We start from the raw sequence: 19,605 nt of genomic DNA, 5'->3' as shown, positions 1-19,605 counted from the left end.
CAGAGGTTAAGAAAATGCAGGTTAGTTCATCAGGCTCTTCACTATGGAACAATTCACAGACCTTTTTTTTACAAACAGAAGCCTCACTTTTCCCCTAATATACTGATAACCCAATGGTGATGTTTCAATATATATTAGTGTTTTATATATGAAACACCAGGAGCAGTTTCATCATTACCCAAATACGGAGAACCCATGCCATACACAGAGGAAAACAGACTTCCCTTAGGGTAGTGGGCTGTACAGGGACAGTCCGGTTTATTAGATCTGACTCGAAGGGCCCAGAACATAATCTGCCACCCCCTAAATATTAAGGTTCATGGATCAAGGAGACAAATAGCTGGGGAAATCCATCGGCAGCACAGAGATGAAGGTAGCTCAAAGGTGAATTTTAAACAGAAGCATTTTCATTTAATGACAGTGTTGCAAGTTCTTAAAATACATAAAACACAGGAATATTTAAAAAAAAATCCATGCAGGAGTACCACACATTGTACGGCAACAATTATAGCAGGCAAGATAGAGAAATGGGCTCTTTCAGGTTCATGATATCTCTCCTCTTTGGAACCATTCTCTGCATAGACAAGTTAATTACTTCATCAACTATGCACTCTATATGGCCAAGTGTGCTTCATCAGAGTCTACACCACACCTGCAGAACCAGGCAGAGAGAATACATGTTGTGATGCCACAAAAGCGGGCTACATTAACAAGATTAAAACCATGTTAGATGTTCTCTAAGAAGTATTTTTTGGAGTCCATATTTTCAGGACTGACATGTACAATGAGAATAACGGCATGTGCAAGTGATCAGTTAGAAATTTATGAAATTACGGCAGTTACACGTGCAAACAAGTTAGCTGCAAAAATTAATTGCATGCCTGTTTAGCTATGTGGGTCTGAGAATCTAGAACATAATTTTCCCCTCTAACCAAAGAGTACATTCCTAAATAAGCATTATGATCATTTCAGTATTAAAGTCCAGCCATTTTCACTGCATACCTGCTGAAACTAATGGTTAGAGGGGGGCGGGTTTTCACCACAGGAAAATGTTTTTTGTAGCACCTCTCTCCAGTAACTCAAAAATGGCTAAACTGATTGATTTCCTTTCACTTTCACTCTGATTTGAGGTAAAATTTTGAAACTCACCTAAGTGGTTTAGAAACTTAAGTCCCATTTTCAAAAGTGACTGAGACCTTTGGCTTTTACATCTCAATAGGACTCGGTATCCTAAGTCACTTCTGAAAATTTTGCCCCACACATGGACAACTTCAGCCCAAAAGGTGACTATCTCAGAAAAATACGTTTGAAAACAGGAAACTATCGTGAAAAATAGTTAGCAGTCTTTGCATAACGGGTACAAACTCCATGTTACAACTAAATCAGGGTCTCACCCTGAAATCTTTACTTTGTCCTTATCGAGGGTGCAGTGGGATTTTGCATGATTAAGGACTAATTAAAAAGTAGGTTTTGACCCTTCAATCAGTTCTGCACATGGGCCACTGTGCCTTTCTGGAGCTCCACATCTTTAATGGATAGCTGAAGAGGTACAGCAGTCTGTCCGCAAATTGCTATGTGCAAGCTCAGGGCTCAAGAATGGACTTCAGAATATGGCTTCAAACCAGAAAAAATGTAAACTCTTGCAATTCAGATTAGAAAATCTAAAAATCAAATTACTTAGGCCCATTACCAAATTATCAGATAAGATAGATGGGTTAAGTCACCGAAGTTGGATTCCAATTTTTGCTATAATGTCAAAACAAAATCGTAGAATCTCTGACCTTTGGCTGACTGTTTTGGTTTTCTGAAAGATTCTCTTTTCATGCTTGATTTATAGACAGCTTGGGAAACTAGAACTAGAGAGTTTGTTCTTGTCTCCATGTCCACTTTACATATAGGTTTCTGCTTAACATTTTATTAAGTATTAGCATTGTATTTACCAAATCTAGAAAAAAAGCTATTTCAACCTAAATGAATTATGCACTGAATGTTAATATATTGAATGAGCAATGGTTTTTCCTTCAGGTGATGAGAAGCCATTCTAGTCCACGGCAGTCTTGAAATGCTCCATGTTGTTTCCAGACTAGTGTGTTTGAACTCTGAGTGATGTCATCCCTGACTGCAAGCCATCCTTTGAATGCTTTAGGGACTACTGAGCTAAATGTTATAAGCTAATGAACATATGAAGAATGAGACTTCTGGAATAATCTTTTTTGTTTGTAGTACATTATTTATAACGGTTGGCCCAGATTTTTCTCAGTTACGTCAGCTTAAATCCACAGTAGTTTTGTCAAAAGGAGTTTATTTGGGTCTCTGCTACTGTAACTGAGATCAAAGTTTGGCCTGATTGTGAGTGTTGTATAAGCAGCGTTATTCTCTCTACATGTCAGCTAGGAGGAATTTTCTCTATTTTATTTCTTGTTCAGGTTTATTGTAAATTATGATACACAGTAAAACATAAATAAAAAATACAAGCCAGTTGTAACTCCCCACGCTGTCTTAACTTGTATGAACTATGAAGAGTGACTGCAATTCAAGCCTCAATAGTATTAGAATATCAGCAATAACCCCTACATCTGTATGCTAAAAGTTCAGGGCCTGACCTTTAAGGAAAGATAAATAGATATCCATTTTCATTTAGAAAAGCCAACAAACATTCTGCATTGACTGAAACATATTACTGACCTTCTCTTCTGACTTTATTAAGCAGCTAATGCCTATAGAAGATCAGGTTATTTGAAAATGCCAAAATGGCAATAAATATTAAGAAATCATAATTATGCAGGCAAGTACTACAGGGCTGTCCTAGTATGTCATTTTACTTGACATAGCTCACACAATATGTAAAAACACAGCTTTAATAAAGGTCTCTCTCTTTATGTTGAGGAGTCAATTCACCCACACAACATCATCTAGAATACATTGATTAAATCAGAAGTGAATTTCAAGTTGAAGCCTTAAATATGTGCATGCTTTAATGTACCCACAAGGAATTTTTAAATCAAACTATTTTATTTGGTGAAATAACTGCTGTGTGTTAGCAGCAAAGAACATGTATTTGTTATATTTCTATAAAACCTCTTACTACAATGTCTTTCATTTGAAATAATCAAAGACAATCAATGTCCTTATTTCACTCATTTATAATAAACTACTTGGGGATATACTTAAGCACTTTGCTTCATTTGTTGCGCCACATTTACGTTCTGAGACTAATCAAATGAAAATCAAGATGGGAAGATGCATCTTTCTACAGTGGAGATTCTCAAAAAAATAATGAGGAATCCTTTCCGTACGCATGCATTCTATCCTAGGTTAGCATGCATAAAATGAAGTATGCTAAATTATTGTGCATGTCTGTTTATAATTTGACTCATGCTGTCTTTACATAGCAATTCTTCTTATAAAAACAATCTGTTAGAAATAAAACTGACCACCTCGGATATGTGTTTTAGGTTGTGTTTTTAAAGTCTGAACTTTAAAGAGGCATTTATTGTCAAGTCAAGTTAAATTGATTAAGTATGGGTACTCGTATTTTTCATTTTATCTGAAAATTCATTAAAACAGGATTCACTAGTACAGGGGGTGTCAAAAAATTTTATAGCATGGACCATGTTCCTAGTCAGATTGCCTTGTGGATCACCAGGCTTTCCCATCTTGTGCTCCACATCTCCCCTCTCATTCATGATCTCAGCATTTACAGCAACTGCTTACATGTCTAAATTATACTAAGAAAATGTTTACAGTATTTCTTGCTGTCTCTACTGTAGTATGATTAGGTGGAACGCCAGGGGAAAAGTTAGCATAATGTGATCAACCAGCTTTCTGCATAGGGTGACCATATGTCCCGATTTTTGGGTCTTTTTCTTATATAGGCTCCTATTATGCCCCACCTCCATCCCAATTTTTCACACTTGCTGTCTGGTCACCCTATCTCTGCAGAGCACCAGGAAGTGAGCTACATCCCATAGTTTGAGAATCTCTGCTCTAGCAAATTAAACAACTGATGTTCCTGTTTTCTTTTTTTCAACATCTTGGGCATCAAGATTGCTTTGTGACAAAATAATTATTTCCTCCAGCCAATATTTATGTTATCATAATTATTGTTAATGTTCTACAAGCTATGGTGAAACATACATATTTTCACCCCTGGCTGAGAAAATTAGATGTTTGCATATTATGTCCCAGTGATATTTTCAGAGGCTTCCTATTTATCCATTTCATTAAAGAACGAAAAATCAGTGTAGTGACTGGGAACATTTTTGTAAGTACAGCAATTCCTTACTCAGCCAATAACAACATTTTTCCAACCAAGTTGTCTTAAGCTGATGGCCTCAAGTATTTCTGAAGGAGCATCAACAACAGAAGCAAACTGTCAATTCAGCCTTATGTCACCCAAGTTTGTAGAGCTTAAAATTCAGTAACCAGAAACAAGCAATCTGGTAGTTCATAAGAAGTTCACAGAAAAGAGGCCGTAATTTTAGAAAGAAAATTGCTATCCTGGTAATCATGAAGCCAGAGTAAATCTCTACCATTCAACATACTCCATCATCAGCTCCTTTTAAGAAAATAATTCTTATTAATTAACAAAAATCAAATATGAAACAAATAACCTCTCACATGAAGGCAAAGTTTAACAGAATGGTTAGATATAGCATATTCTGTCACAATGGTAGGCTGTTTGCTATATAATTTGCAATGTCATTTCTTCCTACTGAATGCAGTGCACCCTGCCTTGAACTCACTTGCTTTAACCTCAAAGACTTTGACATGCACTGTCATTTAAAAACTCATCATTTGCCAAGAGTTACAACACAGTGGTATATGAGACACATTAGTTCCTATTTTAAGTATAATGAAATAACTCATATTTAAAAAATGACTGGGTGGTAACTATTTGCAAATACTGACTTTTAATGGTGACTGCAGTACACAAGCTATATATTTTATATAGCTCTAAACCTGCAGACTGGACATCTCGAAATGACCTCACCCCTATCCATGACGCTAAGCAGCAAGGCACATTCCATTATTCTAGATGGGATCGTGACTTGTGCTGGGTTAGTTCAGTTCATGGCCATCCTCAGTCAGCAACATGCCAAGTCTTGGATAACTTTCCACACTGCCAACACAGACCGTCGCTGATCCATATCGGCTACAGCTCCCAGTTGTCAAGAGTTCCAAAAAGAAGCAGTAAAACTTCCGAAAGGCTGACTGGGAAAAATACAAGGAAGCACTGGAGAAGAGTGTGGTGACAATACCAGCCCGGCATACCTCGGTAAATAAGACCTACTGTTGCTTCTGTGGTGCTATCTACAAAGCAGCCTACAGAGCAATCCCACATGGCTGCCGCCTAGCCTACATCCTCTGTCTCAACACGGAGAGCGTTGCCTTTCTCAAACAGTATGAGGCATCTGGTGACCCAGATGTCGCTGAGCATCTGACCGAATCATTGGACACTGCTCGCCGAGCCAGATGGGAGGATGAGCTTTACCCACTCCAGCTGCAAGTGTTGGAGTCTGCTCTGATGCTTTGGAGCAGCGAAGCAGCCACCTGCACTCAGCCGACTCTCAACCACGTAGCTGGACACCTACTTAAAGTGGCCAGAGCACCTTTGGAGAAACAGCTGTGAAGATAAGTGAGGAACGAATGGTGTATGTTTAAATGTGTACACCAGATCAGAAGCTGCCCAGAACCACTTGCTGGAACAGACACTGGGTAGCATCAAGTGTGGAACAGCTGCGGGCTATGACAACACATCTCCAGAATTCCTGAAAAACCTTGGCCCCTGTGTTCGGCTTTGGCTTCTGAAATTCTTCACAAGAGTCATCAGTGAAGGTAGGCTACCAAAGATATGGCGCACTGCAAAAATTATTGGCCTTCTCAAGCCTGGAAAGGATCTACGTCAAGCATCAAGCTATCATCCCAAATCATTATTGTCAGAGTGTTTCAAGGCACTGGAATGCTTGGTCCTACAGCACATATTACCCTATGGGGAGAGAATTTTGAGCCTAAGCCGGCTTTTGCCGAGGCCGTACACATACTGACCACATTTGTTGAAAATGGCTTCCAGAGAAACTTGAAAACAGGCGTTGTTTTCATTGACCTAACAGCAGCGTACAATATGGTATGGCACACTGGCCTGCTCATGAAGTTATCACGGGTCCTGCTACCTTGGGTCCCAGGCGTCACTGAACTGTTCCTCCGTGATAGGCAGTTCAGAGTCAATATGGAGGAAAAGATGAGTGCTTGGAGACAACAGGGCTCTGTGCTTTCTCCAACTCTGTTCAACCTTTATATCAATGACCTGCCAACAACAGAGTCATGAAAGTTAATTTACGCAGACGACATCTATTGCAATACCCAGTCCTGGATGTTTCAGGAGCTGATGCCACCTTAAACTAGGACATGACAAAGTTAGCTGACTTGTAAGACTTGGCGCCTCCAGTCAAGTGTCCTAAAAACAGTCTCCAGTTTGTTCCATCTTCATCACACCAGCACAACTGAGAACTGAATATTTATCTGAATGGTCAGAGGATGAAGCATGAAGTAGAGCCAGTCTATCTAGATGTGACCTTAGACTACACACAGAGTTACCATGCCCACCTGAAGATGACAGTAGCTAACATTAAGACGCGCAATAATCTTCTTAACAAACTGGCAGATTCGTCATGGGGTGCTCATGTTCCAAATTTGTGGATGTCAGGTCTTGCCACCTCATATTCAGTGATGGAGTACTGTACACCAGTTTGGAGTTGATCATCACACACCAAACTGGTGGATATGCAGTTACATGCCGCCATGCGTATCATGTCTGGCACCCTGCGTCCAAGTCCACTCCCATGGCTTCCAGTTCTGAACAATATTGCCCCTCCTCGTATCAGATGAGAGGTTGCCACTGGCAAGTTACTGGAGAAAGTATGCGCCAACTGAAGCCTGCCACTGCACAATGACCTTTTTAACCATCAGCTGCATGTTTGCCATCATGTCACCCATTATGGTCTCATCAGCCATGCCAGGATGTTAGGGCACAAACACTCTGGCGAGAGGAATGGATATCCGTTATAATTTCCAACCAGTCCCTCGTCGCCGACTCCACAATCTGCCCGCCTGGTTTTGACCTACCCTGTCGCCAATAGTCCCTGCTGAACAGGTTCCAGACTGGGCAAGGTCTCTTGTGCAACCAACCGGTATCACTGAGGTCTTTGTGACAGCCCTTTGTGCAGCTGCAGCACAACACAGACAGTGATGCACATTGTCGAAGAATGCCTGCTGACTAGGTTCAGTGGAGGTCTAGAAGAACTGCATCATGCCCCTGAAGATGCCGTTGCTTGGCTAGACGACTATGCACATGCTAAATAAATAAATAAAGCTCTAAAAATGCAGTGTTGCTGTAGCCGTGTCAGTTCCAGGTTTTGTGTGTGTGTGTGTGTGTGTGTGTGTGTGTGTGTGTGTGTGTGTGTGTGTGTGTGTGTGTGTGTGAGTGAGAGAGAGAGAGAGAGAGAGAGAGAGAGAGAGAGAGAGAGAGAGTGTGTCAAAGCTGAAAAGCTTGTCTCTCTCACCTACAGAAATTGGTCTAATAAAAGAAACTGCCTCATCCACCCTGTTGCTCTATATGCGCATACATATATACAGATATACATATACCAGATACATTACAATACAAGCATGTGCACACACACACAAATACAGTATTGTTTCTCTCTCCTAAAATGTGATTACTGTCAGACTCAAATTACAGTATCCGAAAGCTCAGTATGAGAAATATCAGCAGTTATATCAGTCAGTGATCTAGACTGAATATCTCACAACCCTGCAGAGTAAGAAACAACAGCTTTATATCATCAGAAAGAGAAAATTCCCAGATTTTCAACTGGATGTGCAAAAAACTTATTTCTAGTGAAGGCAGACCTGAGATATTAGACTTAAGTCATGAAGATTTTAGATACAGAATATAGTAATTTTTCCTCTCCCACTGGGCCCATTTCAATAGGACTTACAGTTACTAAGGCACCTGGCCTTTAGAGGTTGGAAGGTACAAAAATATGTTCCAATAAAATGTTTTAGTACTCTTTAAAATGTTTCAAAAATAACTTTCCATAAAATATGCCACATATACAGACTGCATGATGGGTTGCTGTGACATTTTACTTGGGATAACTTACATAATTTGCACATGGCTTCATCACTCGTAAGTAGTATGACCATACCGAACTCGAGCCAACAGACTGTTTATACTATACTAGGCTTTCATGGAGAGAGAGAGAGAGAAATACACACATATTACACTATATATACACATCCTCAATATAAATAACTTCAGAAGCATGTTCCTTACCTTTTCTCAGTTGTATATTAAGTTTCTTCCCTATCTTTTTGGTGTTATAACCACTGTTTGTAGTGGAGGTAAGAACTTTTTGAGGTGAAGGAGCCAGGCCCGATGGTGGTTTCCCTGATGAATTCACACTATGAGGTAGCTGTGAGTAAGAGTCTGTTTGATCTGTCTGGTTACTCATTCTAGATATTCTTTGTAATGTGTGAAGTCCAGCATTGTTAATACTCTTGTTGTCAATATATTGGGAATCAGGGCTAAACCGGTTGGAGTAGTACATGTTCTTCTCACTTTGGGATAACTGTTCATACTGCTCTTTATTTGCTGCAGGAACCACATGGAACCAAATGATGGGCGTACGCATGGCTTGACGAAACATATGTTGTGCTCTAGGTTTCAGAATGAATAGAAAATTAACAAATTAAGACTGGCAGACTACAAAACATTACAAGCATAATTACTGATGTTAATTAAGCAACATGAGCTGACAGACATATTGCTGAACCAAATGAAAAAAACCTGAATTTGTTTAGTAGTATACCATGACTGCTTTTTGCTAAGGTTTATTTCCACAGGGCCACACAGTATGGCTGAAAAATACTTAAAAACTAAATATATATTAAATATATGTTAAAGTTCTGTACACACTGCATATCGCAGCAGCAACTTTAACCATAATTATTGTGTCAATTTATCTTTTTTCTATGAGGCTTATTAAATAATTAACAGTATCTGTAAATATAATAATTGCAGTGGTGATAGAAACTAAATATGGTTTTCACTGCAATTTCTTCCAACATAAAATGGAGCATTTTTCTGTGTTTTTTCTCCACACTGTCCTATTCGTATGTCCCTGAAGTAGTCCACAGGGTGCTGCCCAGTCCCTCCTTCAAGACCTTCTTTTTCTGAAATGTCCACAATTAATTGCTCAGCTGATAGACAGTCAACATTCAATTGGAATAAAAATACATTTATGCACCCCTTTATGTGTTTGTTTTCTTAGGTCCCAGTCTTGCAAAAACTGAATCACATACTTAATTTCCTGCCCATTAGTAGCCTCACTGAGTTCAATGTCTTGTCTTTTCATTGACAGCAATGGGTTTTTGATCACTGCCTTAGAACACGAGCTCTACAGGACACAGATTTTTTTTTTTAACTAAACTTCTGCACAATGGTGTCCCAATCCTGGTTAGGACTAATAGAAACTAATGCATTACAAATAACAACAAATGCACAACTGTCAGATTAAGACATCATTCCTTTAGTTGACAATATAATACATACTGAAAGGAAATTTACTTCTAAAAAAACTAATGATATATTCCTCAGAAATATATTTATTCTGCCCTCTTCTCTTGTCCCCACCCCGTTATGAATATTTACTTTCTTTTCTACATTTTTGACCTGTTTTCTTTTCTTTTTTTTTTTTTAATCGTCTTGATTTAACATTCCAGCCTTCCATCAAATTCCAGTCTCCTACAAAGCAAGAATTTATAACTTCACAAATTTCTACAGGGAACCTTCAGCTACTTTGTTTACAGTGTTTTTACGTTTCACACACACAAAATCACAAGTATTTTAAAATGTTTAACATACAGGACTCCATGCTGCCCTCAAATACGCAGCTTGCAATACTGTAAATGTATAAAAACAAGAATCATGACCGATTTTTCAAGATAAAACCAGGCTCAGTTTGTCATCTGCTGAAGAAAAAAATGGGCCCATAATCTTTAAGAAACAAGGCATAATTTATCTGAAAACTGAAAAGTCACATATATTCTGATGCCAGTAATTATCCTGTAGTTTTGTAGCTTGACTAATTAAAAGAAATATGCTCTAAAACCGTGGACTATTTTTTCCTCTATAAAAACGAGGTTAGACGATTTGTTTTTAAATGCTTTATTTCCTCAAATTACTGCAATATGCAGTGGTTAAAGGTTAAAAAAAGCAATAATTGTACAGTAAATGCACTTACTGTTCAAATCTCCTATTGCGAAGGTCTCCGTCGTTAATCCTGACAATACAATCATTCTCATGAAAAAGGTTTTCTTGTTCAGCTTTTCCACCTTTCTCCAGTCGTTTTACTAATAACCCCAGGGTTCTGGAACATTAAGATTACAAATGATTACACATCTAATATTTCCTCAATACATAATGTCTCTCTGATTTAATATGCTTTCATGATCATCATTAAGCCTACCCTCTGCGTAAAGCAGTACTACTTAACTAAAGAAACTGCTGTTCTGGAGCAGGATATCAAAGTTCCAAATCACTTATAAACATTACCTTATAAACATAAACACCCTTACATAAGGAACAGGGCATTACATTTTTGAAATAAGAATATACAACACTGTCTATATTTAAAATTCAAGGAGGGCAGCCAGTACGTCTCAGTTGACATCACAGTGTAGGTTGATGCAAGAAGCCTGGATTTGTGACTCTTGCATGTTTGGCTCCAGGCAGCAACACGAAGGTGCATCTTCTCAGTAAGGCAACTGAAGGAGGGCACAGCAAGTTTAATCCACACTTCAACGCTTCCAGTTAATAGAGAAATCCTCAGCCATTACTATTACTGCATGGGTGAAAACTGATGCTATACTAGATAAAAGACAAGCCTAGAATGAAGCGATAAGTAGAATATTTAGGAATCACAACTTGGGGTTTACATCCTGAGTAAACCAATTGAAAAAAAAACCTGAAAATAAAACAACATTCTCTGATTTCTTTGAGTTACAGGAATCCATAATTGTTACTTGTAAAATAGTAAGGGGGATTTTTAAGTAGACAGTTTACCCTGAAGTATCCAGGTCAAACCTAGTGAAGATCACTAGAGATGAAAAATAATTACCATCTGATGGCCTCTCTGCAATGAGCTGGTTACCTCTGTCTAGTCTTTATTGCAAAAGGGGCCAAGTCACCCTTATTGGCATTCTCAAAGAGGCAGAGAAGAACGAACATCCAGTCTGAAACTATCCTCTCATTATTAAATGTGCCCCTTCAGGTCAGGGCTGTGACATTTTGACAGGGCAACGAGTAAGCAGACTGAGTCAGTGTTTAGGACTGACAACCCAGCATATTTCACACGTTACATTTACTTAAAAAAAAAAATCACCACCTTAACTTCAGCATGACAAAGGCACAGGACCATATATGCCAGTGGTTCTCAACCTGCATCCTGCAGGCCACTTGCGGCCCAAACAGCACACAGTTGCAGCCCATGTGACATCTTCAGGGCCATATAGGGTAGTACATATGTTGTATGCATTGTTCAAGCAGAATGCATACCTAGAAGCAAATGAGGAAGTACATTGATATTTAATGAGACTTCTCTCATGCTTAAAGTTATATACACAGTAGAGTACCTTGCTGAATCAGGCACAAATGCAAAAGAAATGTCTTTAACTTAACTTTCCCTGTATAAGTTCTTCACATACAGACACCTCACACAAACAAAACTATCTCCCCTTATAAACGAATCATACTATGTCTCCTAAAAGCTGAACAGAAAGAGAGAAAAAGAGTATTATTTATGTTTCTATTTTTAAATACCCTGGAGGTGTTAAGATGCTACTGTGTGGGGTGGAGGACGAATGACACAGGCACACAGATAATGGAGATAGTATGTATTTATCAGTAGAAAACAGGTGACACAAAAACAGTAAACTATCAAACAAGTGATTAAGATTCAATTCATACTGTTCTGCCAAGAAGCCATATAGAATATCACCCAAATTCCTAACATAATTTAGATGCATCAGTGTCAAAGTTCCCAGGAGAACTGCACCTCTAGCCATCACATGGCTTCAGGTGGAATCATGTGTTTAGCTCTTCCTTTAGGCTTACCATTGTCTGGGCTGGGAAGGCTCACTTTTCTTTAGACTCCCTCTACAGAGTGTCTTTCTGTCTTGCTCTTTCTGTTTCTCCCTCTCACAGTCTACCTATCTCTCTAGACAGCTTCCCACAAGTGAGCAACACCTTAATGTTCTTCTCATCTCCAGGCTCCTAGCTTTGGTAAAACAAGGCCTGCAAATTGTTGGGTAAGAGAGACTGGATCTTTGAAGCTAAGATTGCCCCATTGTCTTTCAACTGTGTTCTGGGGTATCCATATCTAGTTCTACTGAGTTGCTTTCCTCATTGGTCTTTCTACAGCCCCAATCAAATTAGATTAGTACAGTTATATAGGCAATTCTAATACACTACCACAGTCATACAGTAACTTTATCTCACCTCCTAGGTCACACACAATGTTCATAACATTATTAGAGCTCAGTATTTGTAATGACTGCACAGCAATTCCATGTCTGTCACAATCAGTAAAACAGAAAAATCTTTAATAGCAGCTCTGATTACATCTATTTTTCTTCGGTTTTGTTGCAAAATGTCTTGATCACATCACTGGGATTTTAAAATTACAGTGTGTAATTACAAAATAAAATTTTACTAGGATGTTCTCTCTCTTAGTTGGGGAAAAGCACTAAAAATAACATTCATAACTGTTGATTACACAAAATATTTTTATTTTTCTATGCAAAATATAAAGTAATGCTAAAACTGTTTGCATGCCTTTATTACATCATTTTGCACCATAATTACAGTTTCCATGCAGCCTAAACTATAGTTAAGGCTGTAAAACAACCAATCCATTTTCACTCATTAAGCTTTCTGAAATTATCTCAGGGAAATGAAACTTTCCACCACTCTGTCTGTCAGCCCAAAAGTGGGGTTCTGGAAAAAGGCATCATTTTTGTTGTTACCCCCCTGGGTTTTTTTTTTACTGAAGTCTGACAAAAAAGAAACCATTCCTCCAAGTTCAACTTGTTTGAATAGGGTAAAAAAACCAAAACATTTTTGATGAAATTCACCCTGTGCAGAGGTCCCAATATAGGGCTGAAGTAGGATGTAAGTGGTGCTAGCCCCTACAATGGATGTCCATACACTTTATCATTGCGTTTTGGTTGGGCCAGTATTGCTGGAAATCCCAATCTAAATTCTGAGCCCTGATGCATCTGCAATTCAGACTGTAACACGGTAGCATGGCCCAGCCACACCTGTTGAAGCCAAAACCAATCCCTCTCCCTGTTCACACAGCACAGATTGATGGGTGACAGTAGGGAAATACTGACTATACACAGGACCTCCCTTTATTTTATACAAGGAATTCTGTCTTCTAAACCATCAGTTATGGGGAGGAGACTATGCAGCCCTCAACGGACGTCCCCACTGACAGCTTCAAAAAGGAGCCATAAAGAGTGGATCCAGAGTACACTATACCCTACACCCCACATAGTGATCGGGGATGAGGAAGAAACGGATCCCAGCAATTCACATTCCTTCACCCTCAAAGGAAAAAAAAAACAAACATTTTCCTTTTCTTATAAAATAAGAAACTCTTATTAATAAATTCTCTGGGAATCTATCTTTTTTCCACCCCAACCCCAGCAACGTTTTGATTGGGCTCAACTTGCACATTCGCCTGGGCTCAAGGTCCACGTATAAATCAGGATGTGGGCATACATATACCTATATACAATCAAAAGGCAAACAAGATGTGCTTTGCTGAGGCAGAAGATCCTCTCTTTCTATTCTAATTAAAAAGTAAAGCCTTACAATATATAATGGCAAATATAATACTTCACTTTAGTGTAATGGTGACACTACAACCTGTTCAAACTCTCATAGTTAACCCAGAACACTTGAGCTATTTATAGATTTCTTTTTATTTTGAGATTAGTTACCTATTAATATGACATTACTTTTTTTTGGTAGAATGATTGCTATTGTTATCCTTTCTAGTGAAGTTGTATTAACCTACTGCTAATATAGGACATCTTATTTTCTGCATGATTCATTGTTTCTGAAACCTATCCACATAAGCTCTCAAATCTAATAAAAACCTTATTAATTCTAACCACTGGTAAAATAATGTAATACAGAAATAAACTACATGTCAAAATTGCAATTACTCTCATTAAACAAAGCTTACAAGTTCTATTAATGCAGGAATGCTCAGCTCAGATGCAGCATCAGGCGTTCATGGAGATCTTGCTTTTTACCCAATATTAGAACTGGATGGACTACGGAATGTACAGCTGAAGTGGCAGAATAAGCAATTAGAGCTGTGTGGAGAACAGAAATTCTATTCTGCGAAGGATTTTCAGATTGCAAAATCTGTTTTCATTTCATTTAGGAACAAAACTTGAAAATCTCTAAATACTCCACAAAAAAAAAAGTTTTAAAAATGTTTGGGGCCAATCAAAATGTTTACATTCAATTTTGTCTTTTTAAAAATTTTAGCATATATAATACAAAATTAAAAAAAAATCAAAACAAAAATTCATTTCCAAAGGAAAAATTGGAATGTTTCAGCATTATTAGAACTCCCCCCTCCCCTTCTTTTCCTCAGAAACAAAATGTTGGAGAAATTGATGAGATTTTGCCAATCTTTTCGGTTTATTTAGAACAGTATATTCCAATGGAATATGGTTCCATGCATTTTTTTCCAAGCAGCTCTACTAGTGATCAAAAAGAAGGTGACTAGCCTTAGTCAAATTTAAACTCAGCATCCTCCTAGTTTCTAATCCACTGCTGTAAGCACTAAAGATCACATCTGTATTTCCCATTTTTACATACCCACATAGGCACCTGAAAACCAAGCACAACTGGGCTGGCATCTAGAGGAAAAACAAACATGAAATACCAGTGCCATTTTAGGGAGTTCTTTTAAAGAATATATACATGTATGGTATATGCCTACCTTGGAAAATGCATCATGTTAGAAAACATCTTAATTAACAAGTTTAACTAATGTGATTTTAAGCAAAAAGGCAAATCATTTTTAAAAATATATTTTTAAACCCTAAGGGGCTAACTATGACGAGAAAACATGTTTTTAAACATTACTAGTCCTTATCTATACTACTACCTCACATTAGAAAAACAGGCTAACTCACACATTTTAAACAACATTATACATTTTCTCAGTGTAGACAAGGCCTTAGCCTAGGAACTCTCTGACACTGGGACTGAATTTCTTATAAGCTCTGCAAAGAACTCTGCAAACCTATGACCCAGTAGAAATTACAATAATGATGTATGAAAATTGCTCTCCATGCTGTGTTTTACAGCAGCTTAATTTTAACTGATGGGCGGGGGGAGCAGAAAAGGCAAACCACTGAGATCTTCTGTCTTTAAACTTGTTTAGATATGTAATTAGGAATTGAACTGCTTTGATTATATTAACACTTGCACCACTATATTTCCACAAGGTTCATTAGTCTAATTATACAATTAAACTAAACTCAGCCATACATGCTAATATTTCACTTCCAAGTATAAATTACAACGAATAATAAAACTGGAAATAAGCACAAATGTTTTACTGATATCTAAATTGTCTGAGTTAGTCTCTGAAAATGTGAACTCCCCACAATTGCCATCCAGCTGTATGGAAATGATCATAATTTATCTTAATAAAAGCTGACAGTGTAAACACCATGAGCGTAATAAGAACATTACACTGAATATGCCAGAATATGGTTCACCTATCACTGCCCATTGCACACATGCGCTGAAGTTATTCACCTGTTAACTGTGATCCAGTTGCAACTGAATCAACTGAGACATAAATGAAAATAAATAGTCAACTAAAACTGTTTACAGAAAGTAACCAACACACAAGGCAATGACTAGAGTAGAAGTATTTCTATAAAACAACTACCAGTTCTGAAACAAAATAATACGGTCATCGGTACACACAAAACTGTGCAGTGATGAAAACTGACACATAATATTGGCAGTAGAACATAAAAGCAATACCATCATACTAGAAAGTGAGGCCCTGTCCAGTCAATTAAATGGTCATAGCTGACAGGCCCAAAAGAAGACACAACCCAAACCCTTCCTACAACATTAAAATATTTGATTGCCCCACCCTAGTGGTGTTATAATAGTGCTCAACACTTTCATTCTAGAAGCTCAAGCTTGATTTCCATTCTTGGATTCTCAGTTCTCAGATTGGCTGGGATGATTAGGTTCCATACGATCTTTGGGAGAAGAAGGTGAGACAAAGAATGCCTTGGGTTACTCAACAGCAGTCCATCTGGATAATGAAGAAATGGGACTGACTGGCACCAAAGGGAGGCTCTTCCAGTCATTTATGTCTTTGAGAATTAAGGCTACAGTGCAGGGCCTTGAGGATGGAGAATCAATGAGAAGAATAAATGGGGAGGATTTTCAATGCTCTAGTGGAGACACAAAAAACACGCATGTGGCTGCAAAAATTAAGTTTGGCATAAAGGAATTTCAGTACAACAATGGCTACCAGATGTTGCTTCAGTTTTCTTTGTATCTTAAACAACTAAAGCAGCAAAATAAAGGAGTAAACTTTACTGAAAAAAATAGTAACAAATTTTGAAGTGATTTATTAACTTTGGAACATAAAAGGGACTTAACACACATTGGAAATGAAAAAAATATGATAGAAAAAAGCACTGTGGAAGAGAAAAATCAATCAGAATTCTTCAGTATGAGAACTGTATGTATGTCAGTGTCTACCTTCACATAAATGCAGAGATTATTTACACACCAAAATCTGTCAAAGTAATATTAAGGTTGTAATTTAAGATGACAAAAGTAAGGAAATTCATGGTTCAGTCTGTGCTATTTTATCCCTTCTTCAGGAGTTCCCAAAATACCTTGCAGGACCCAAATACATAAAGATTACAGTAAATCCAGACCAAGTTATACTACCTTATAAGACAGACTTTGATTTATATTGCCTAAATTTATAGACGATAAATGGGATGTGGTGGAGAACCTGATGTTTGGATATGACTTGCACTAAGCAACCACCAAGGAAAGGAAGACATGAATTTCCTTCCTCCACCTTGGTGAATACATTATATGATTCACAGGTGTCAACTTTCCGATTTCCTCAGGGGATGTTCAACCCCCATGGCCCCACCCCGCCTCTTCCCACCCCACTCCACCTCTTCCTCCAAGCACATCCCACCCTCGCTCTACCTTTTCCTGCCCCAGCTTCTCCCTCTGCCTGCCCTAGCATCTCCTGGCCACCACTGAACAGCAGATCAGCAGTGAGCGGGAGAAAATGGGTAGGAGAGGAGCTGTTCGGCAGGGACTGCCAGTAGCTGCTGAGCACCCACTATTCTTTTTCCATGGGTGCTCCAGTCCCAAAAAAGTCAGTGCCTATGATGCTAATGACAGGCCAAACTGAAGTACTGTTCATTATTATTGGCCCCCTACAATGAATCTCACAAACTTCTTGTGACTTCGCAGTATTGCCACATGGAAGTAGGCATTCTGGAGACTGAGAGCGGCAAATCAGTCATTGTAATCTAAGGAAGAAAGGATTGACGTTAGGGAAATCATGCAAAATCTTATCTATTTGATTAACATGTTAAGATTCTGAAGGTCCAATACGGGTCTTTGACCCCCATGGACTTGAGTCAGAAATAATCATGAGTGAAGTCCCTCTGTCCTTGAAGAGGAAGTCAAATGGGCTGATTCCCGAGAGCTGACTGAGGACGGGTATGCTGATTAAAACTGGAGTTGGAGAACCCCCTTCTCTCTGACTTCTGCTTCCTCCTCGAAAAATCATGCTGGCTTTGGCAGCTAGAAAAACTGCCTATAATACTGTTGTTTCAAAGGTCTGTAGTGATGTCTGTTGGAGGCAGGGGTATAGACCACTAACGAGTGAAGGGTAGCAGGAGAGTATTTGAATGAATGCAAAGTTTCAACAAAATTAAACATCAAAGGTGAGGTCAGTTGCTAGGGTTGGTACTCAAGCCAACGATTGCTCCAGCACCAAAGCTGACAGTGCCGAGAGAGTGTGAGACTGAAACTGAGGCTGAAGACTGTAGTGTTGGTGACAGCGTGTGCCAGAACCAAAAGGTAGTACCGAAGGACAAGCCAAGCTCTTGCCATGTTTCTCAGGTGGTATTAGTCTCGATACCACTCAGAGTCTCTGCACCATAGCTGAGGAGACAGACAGACCCAGTGCTGGAAGAAGTGCTGCCAACACAATATATATCGCCAGATCAGTGGCACCGCTATCGGCACCCGCATGGCCCCACAATATGCCAATATTTTTATGGCTGACCTGGAACAATGCTTCCTCAGCTCTCGTCCACTCACGCCCCTTTTCTCTACCTATGCTACATCGATGACATCTACATCATCTGGACCCATGGGAAGGAGACTCTGGAAAAATTCCACCATGATGTCAACAGCTTCCACCCCACCATCAACCTCAACCTGGACCAATCTACACGGGAGGTCCACTTTATTGACACCACGGTGCAAATAAATGATGGTCACATTAACACCACCCTATACCGAAACCTACCGACCGCTATGCCTACCTTCATGCCTCCAGCTTCCATCCCGGGCACATCACACGATCCATTGTCTACAGCCAAGCACTGAGGTACAACCGCATCTGCTCTAACCCCTCAGACAGAGGCCAACACCTACAAAATCTCCACCAAGCATTCTCAAAACTATAATACCCGCACGAGGAAATAAGGAAACAGATCAACAGAGCCAGACGTGTACCCAGAAGCCTCCTACTGCAAGACTAACGCAAGAAAGAAACCAACAGGATTCCACTGGCCATCACATATAGTCTCCAGCTAAAACCCCTCCAACACATCATCAGGGATCTATAACCCATCCTGGACAATGACCTCACACTTTCACAGGCCTTGGGTGGCAGGCCAATCCTCGCCCACAGACAACCTGCCAACCTGAAACATATTCTCACTAGTAACTGCACACCGCACCATAGTACCTCTAGCTCAGGAACCAATCCATGCAACAAACCTCAATGCCAACTCTGCCCACATATCTACACCAGCGACACCATCACAGGACCTAACCAGATCAGCCCCACCATCACCGGTTCATTCACCTGCACGTCCACCAATGTAATATATGCCATCATATGCCAGCAATGCCCCTCTGCTATGTACATCGGCCAAACTGGACAGTCGCTACGGAAAAGGATAAACGGATACAAATCAGATATCAGGAATGGCAATATACAAAAATCTGTAGGAAAACACTTCAACCTCCCTGGCCACACTATAGCAGACCTTAAGATGGCCATCCTGCAGCAAAAAAACCTTCAGGACCAGACTTCAAAGAGAAATTGCTGAGCTTCAGTTCATCTGCAAATTTGACACCATCAGCTCAGGATTAAACAAAGATTGTGAATGGCTTGCCAACTACAAAACCAGTTTCTCCTCCGTTGG

The 19,605-nt window shown here is 39.2% G+C and overlaps 1 protein-coding gene across 10 annotated transcripts in view; it reads right to left on the bottom strand.

Moving 5' to 3' along the window:
- The window catches only part of PARD3 (par-3 family cell polarity regulator), a 658,805-nt gene that overhangs the window by 269,279 nt on the left and 369,921 nt on the right, over window positions 1-19,605 (bottom strand). For all 10 annotated transcript variants that reach the window (XM_050939008.1, XM_050939012.1, XM_050939010.1 and 7 more), the window contains 2 exons: window positions 10,308-10,433; window positions 8,339-8,721 (listed from right to left, as the gene is read on the bottom strand). In XM_050939008.1, coding sequence (XP_050794965.1) covers window positions 8,339-8,721; window positions 10,308-10,433 — 509 coding nt within the window. The remainder of the gene's footprint in view (window positions 1-8,338; window positions 8,722-10,307; window positions 10,434-19,605) is intronic.

This window comes from Gopherus flavomarginatus, chromosome 2, assembly GCF_025201925.1.
Source record: "Gopherus flavomarginatus isolate rGopFla2 chromosome 2, rGopFla2.mat.asm, whole genome shotgun sequence".
In the NCBI taxonomy this organism is placed as follows: Eukaryota; Metazoa; Chordata; order Testudines; family Testudinidae; genus Gopherus; species Gopherus flavomarginatus.
Note: the sequence above shows the minus strand (reverse complement) of the source record. Positions and strands in the feature narration are given on the sequence as shown.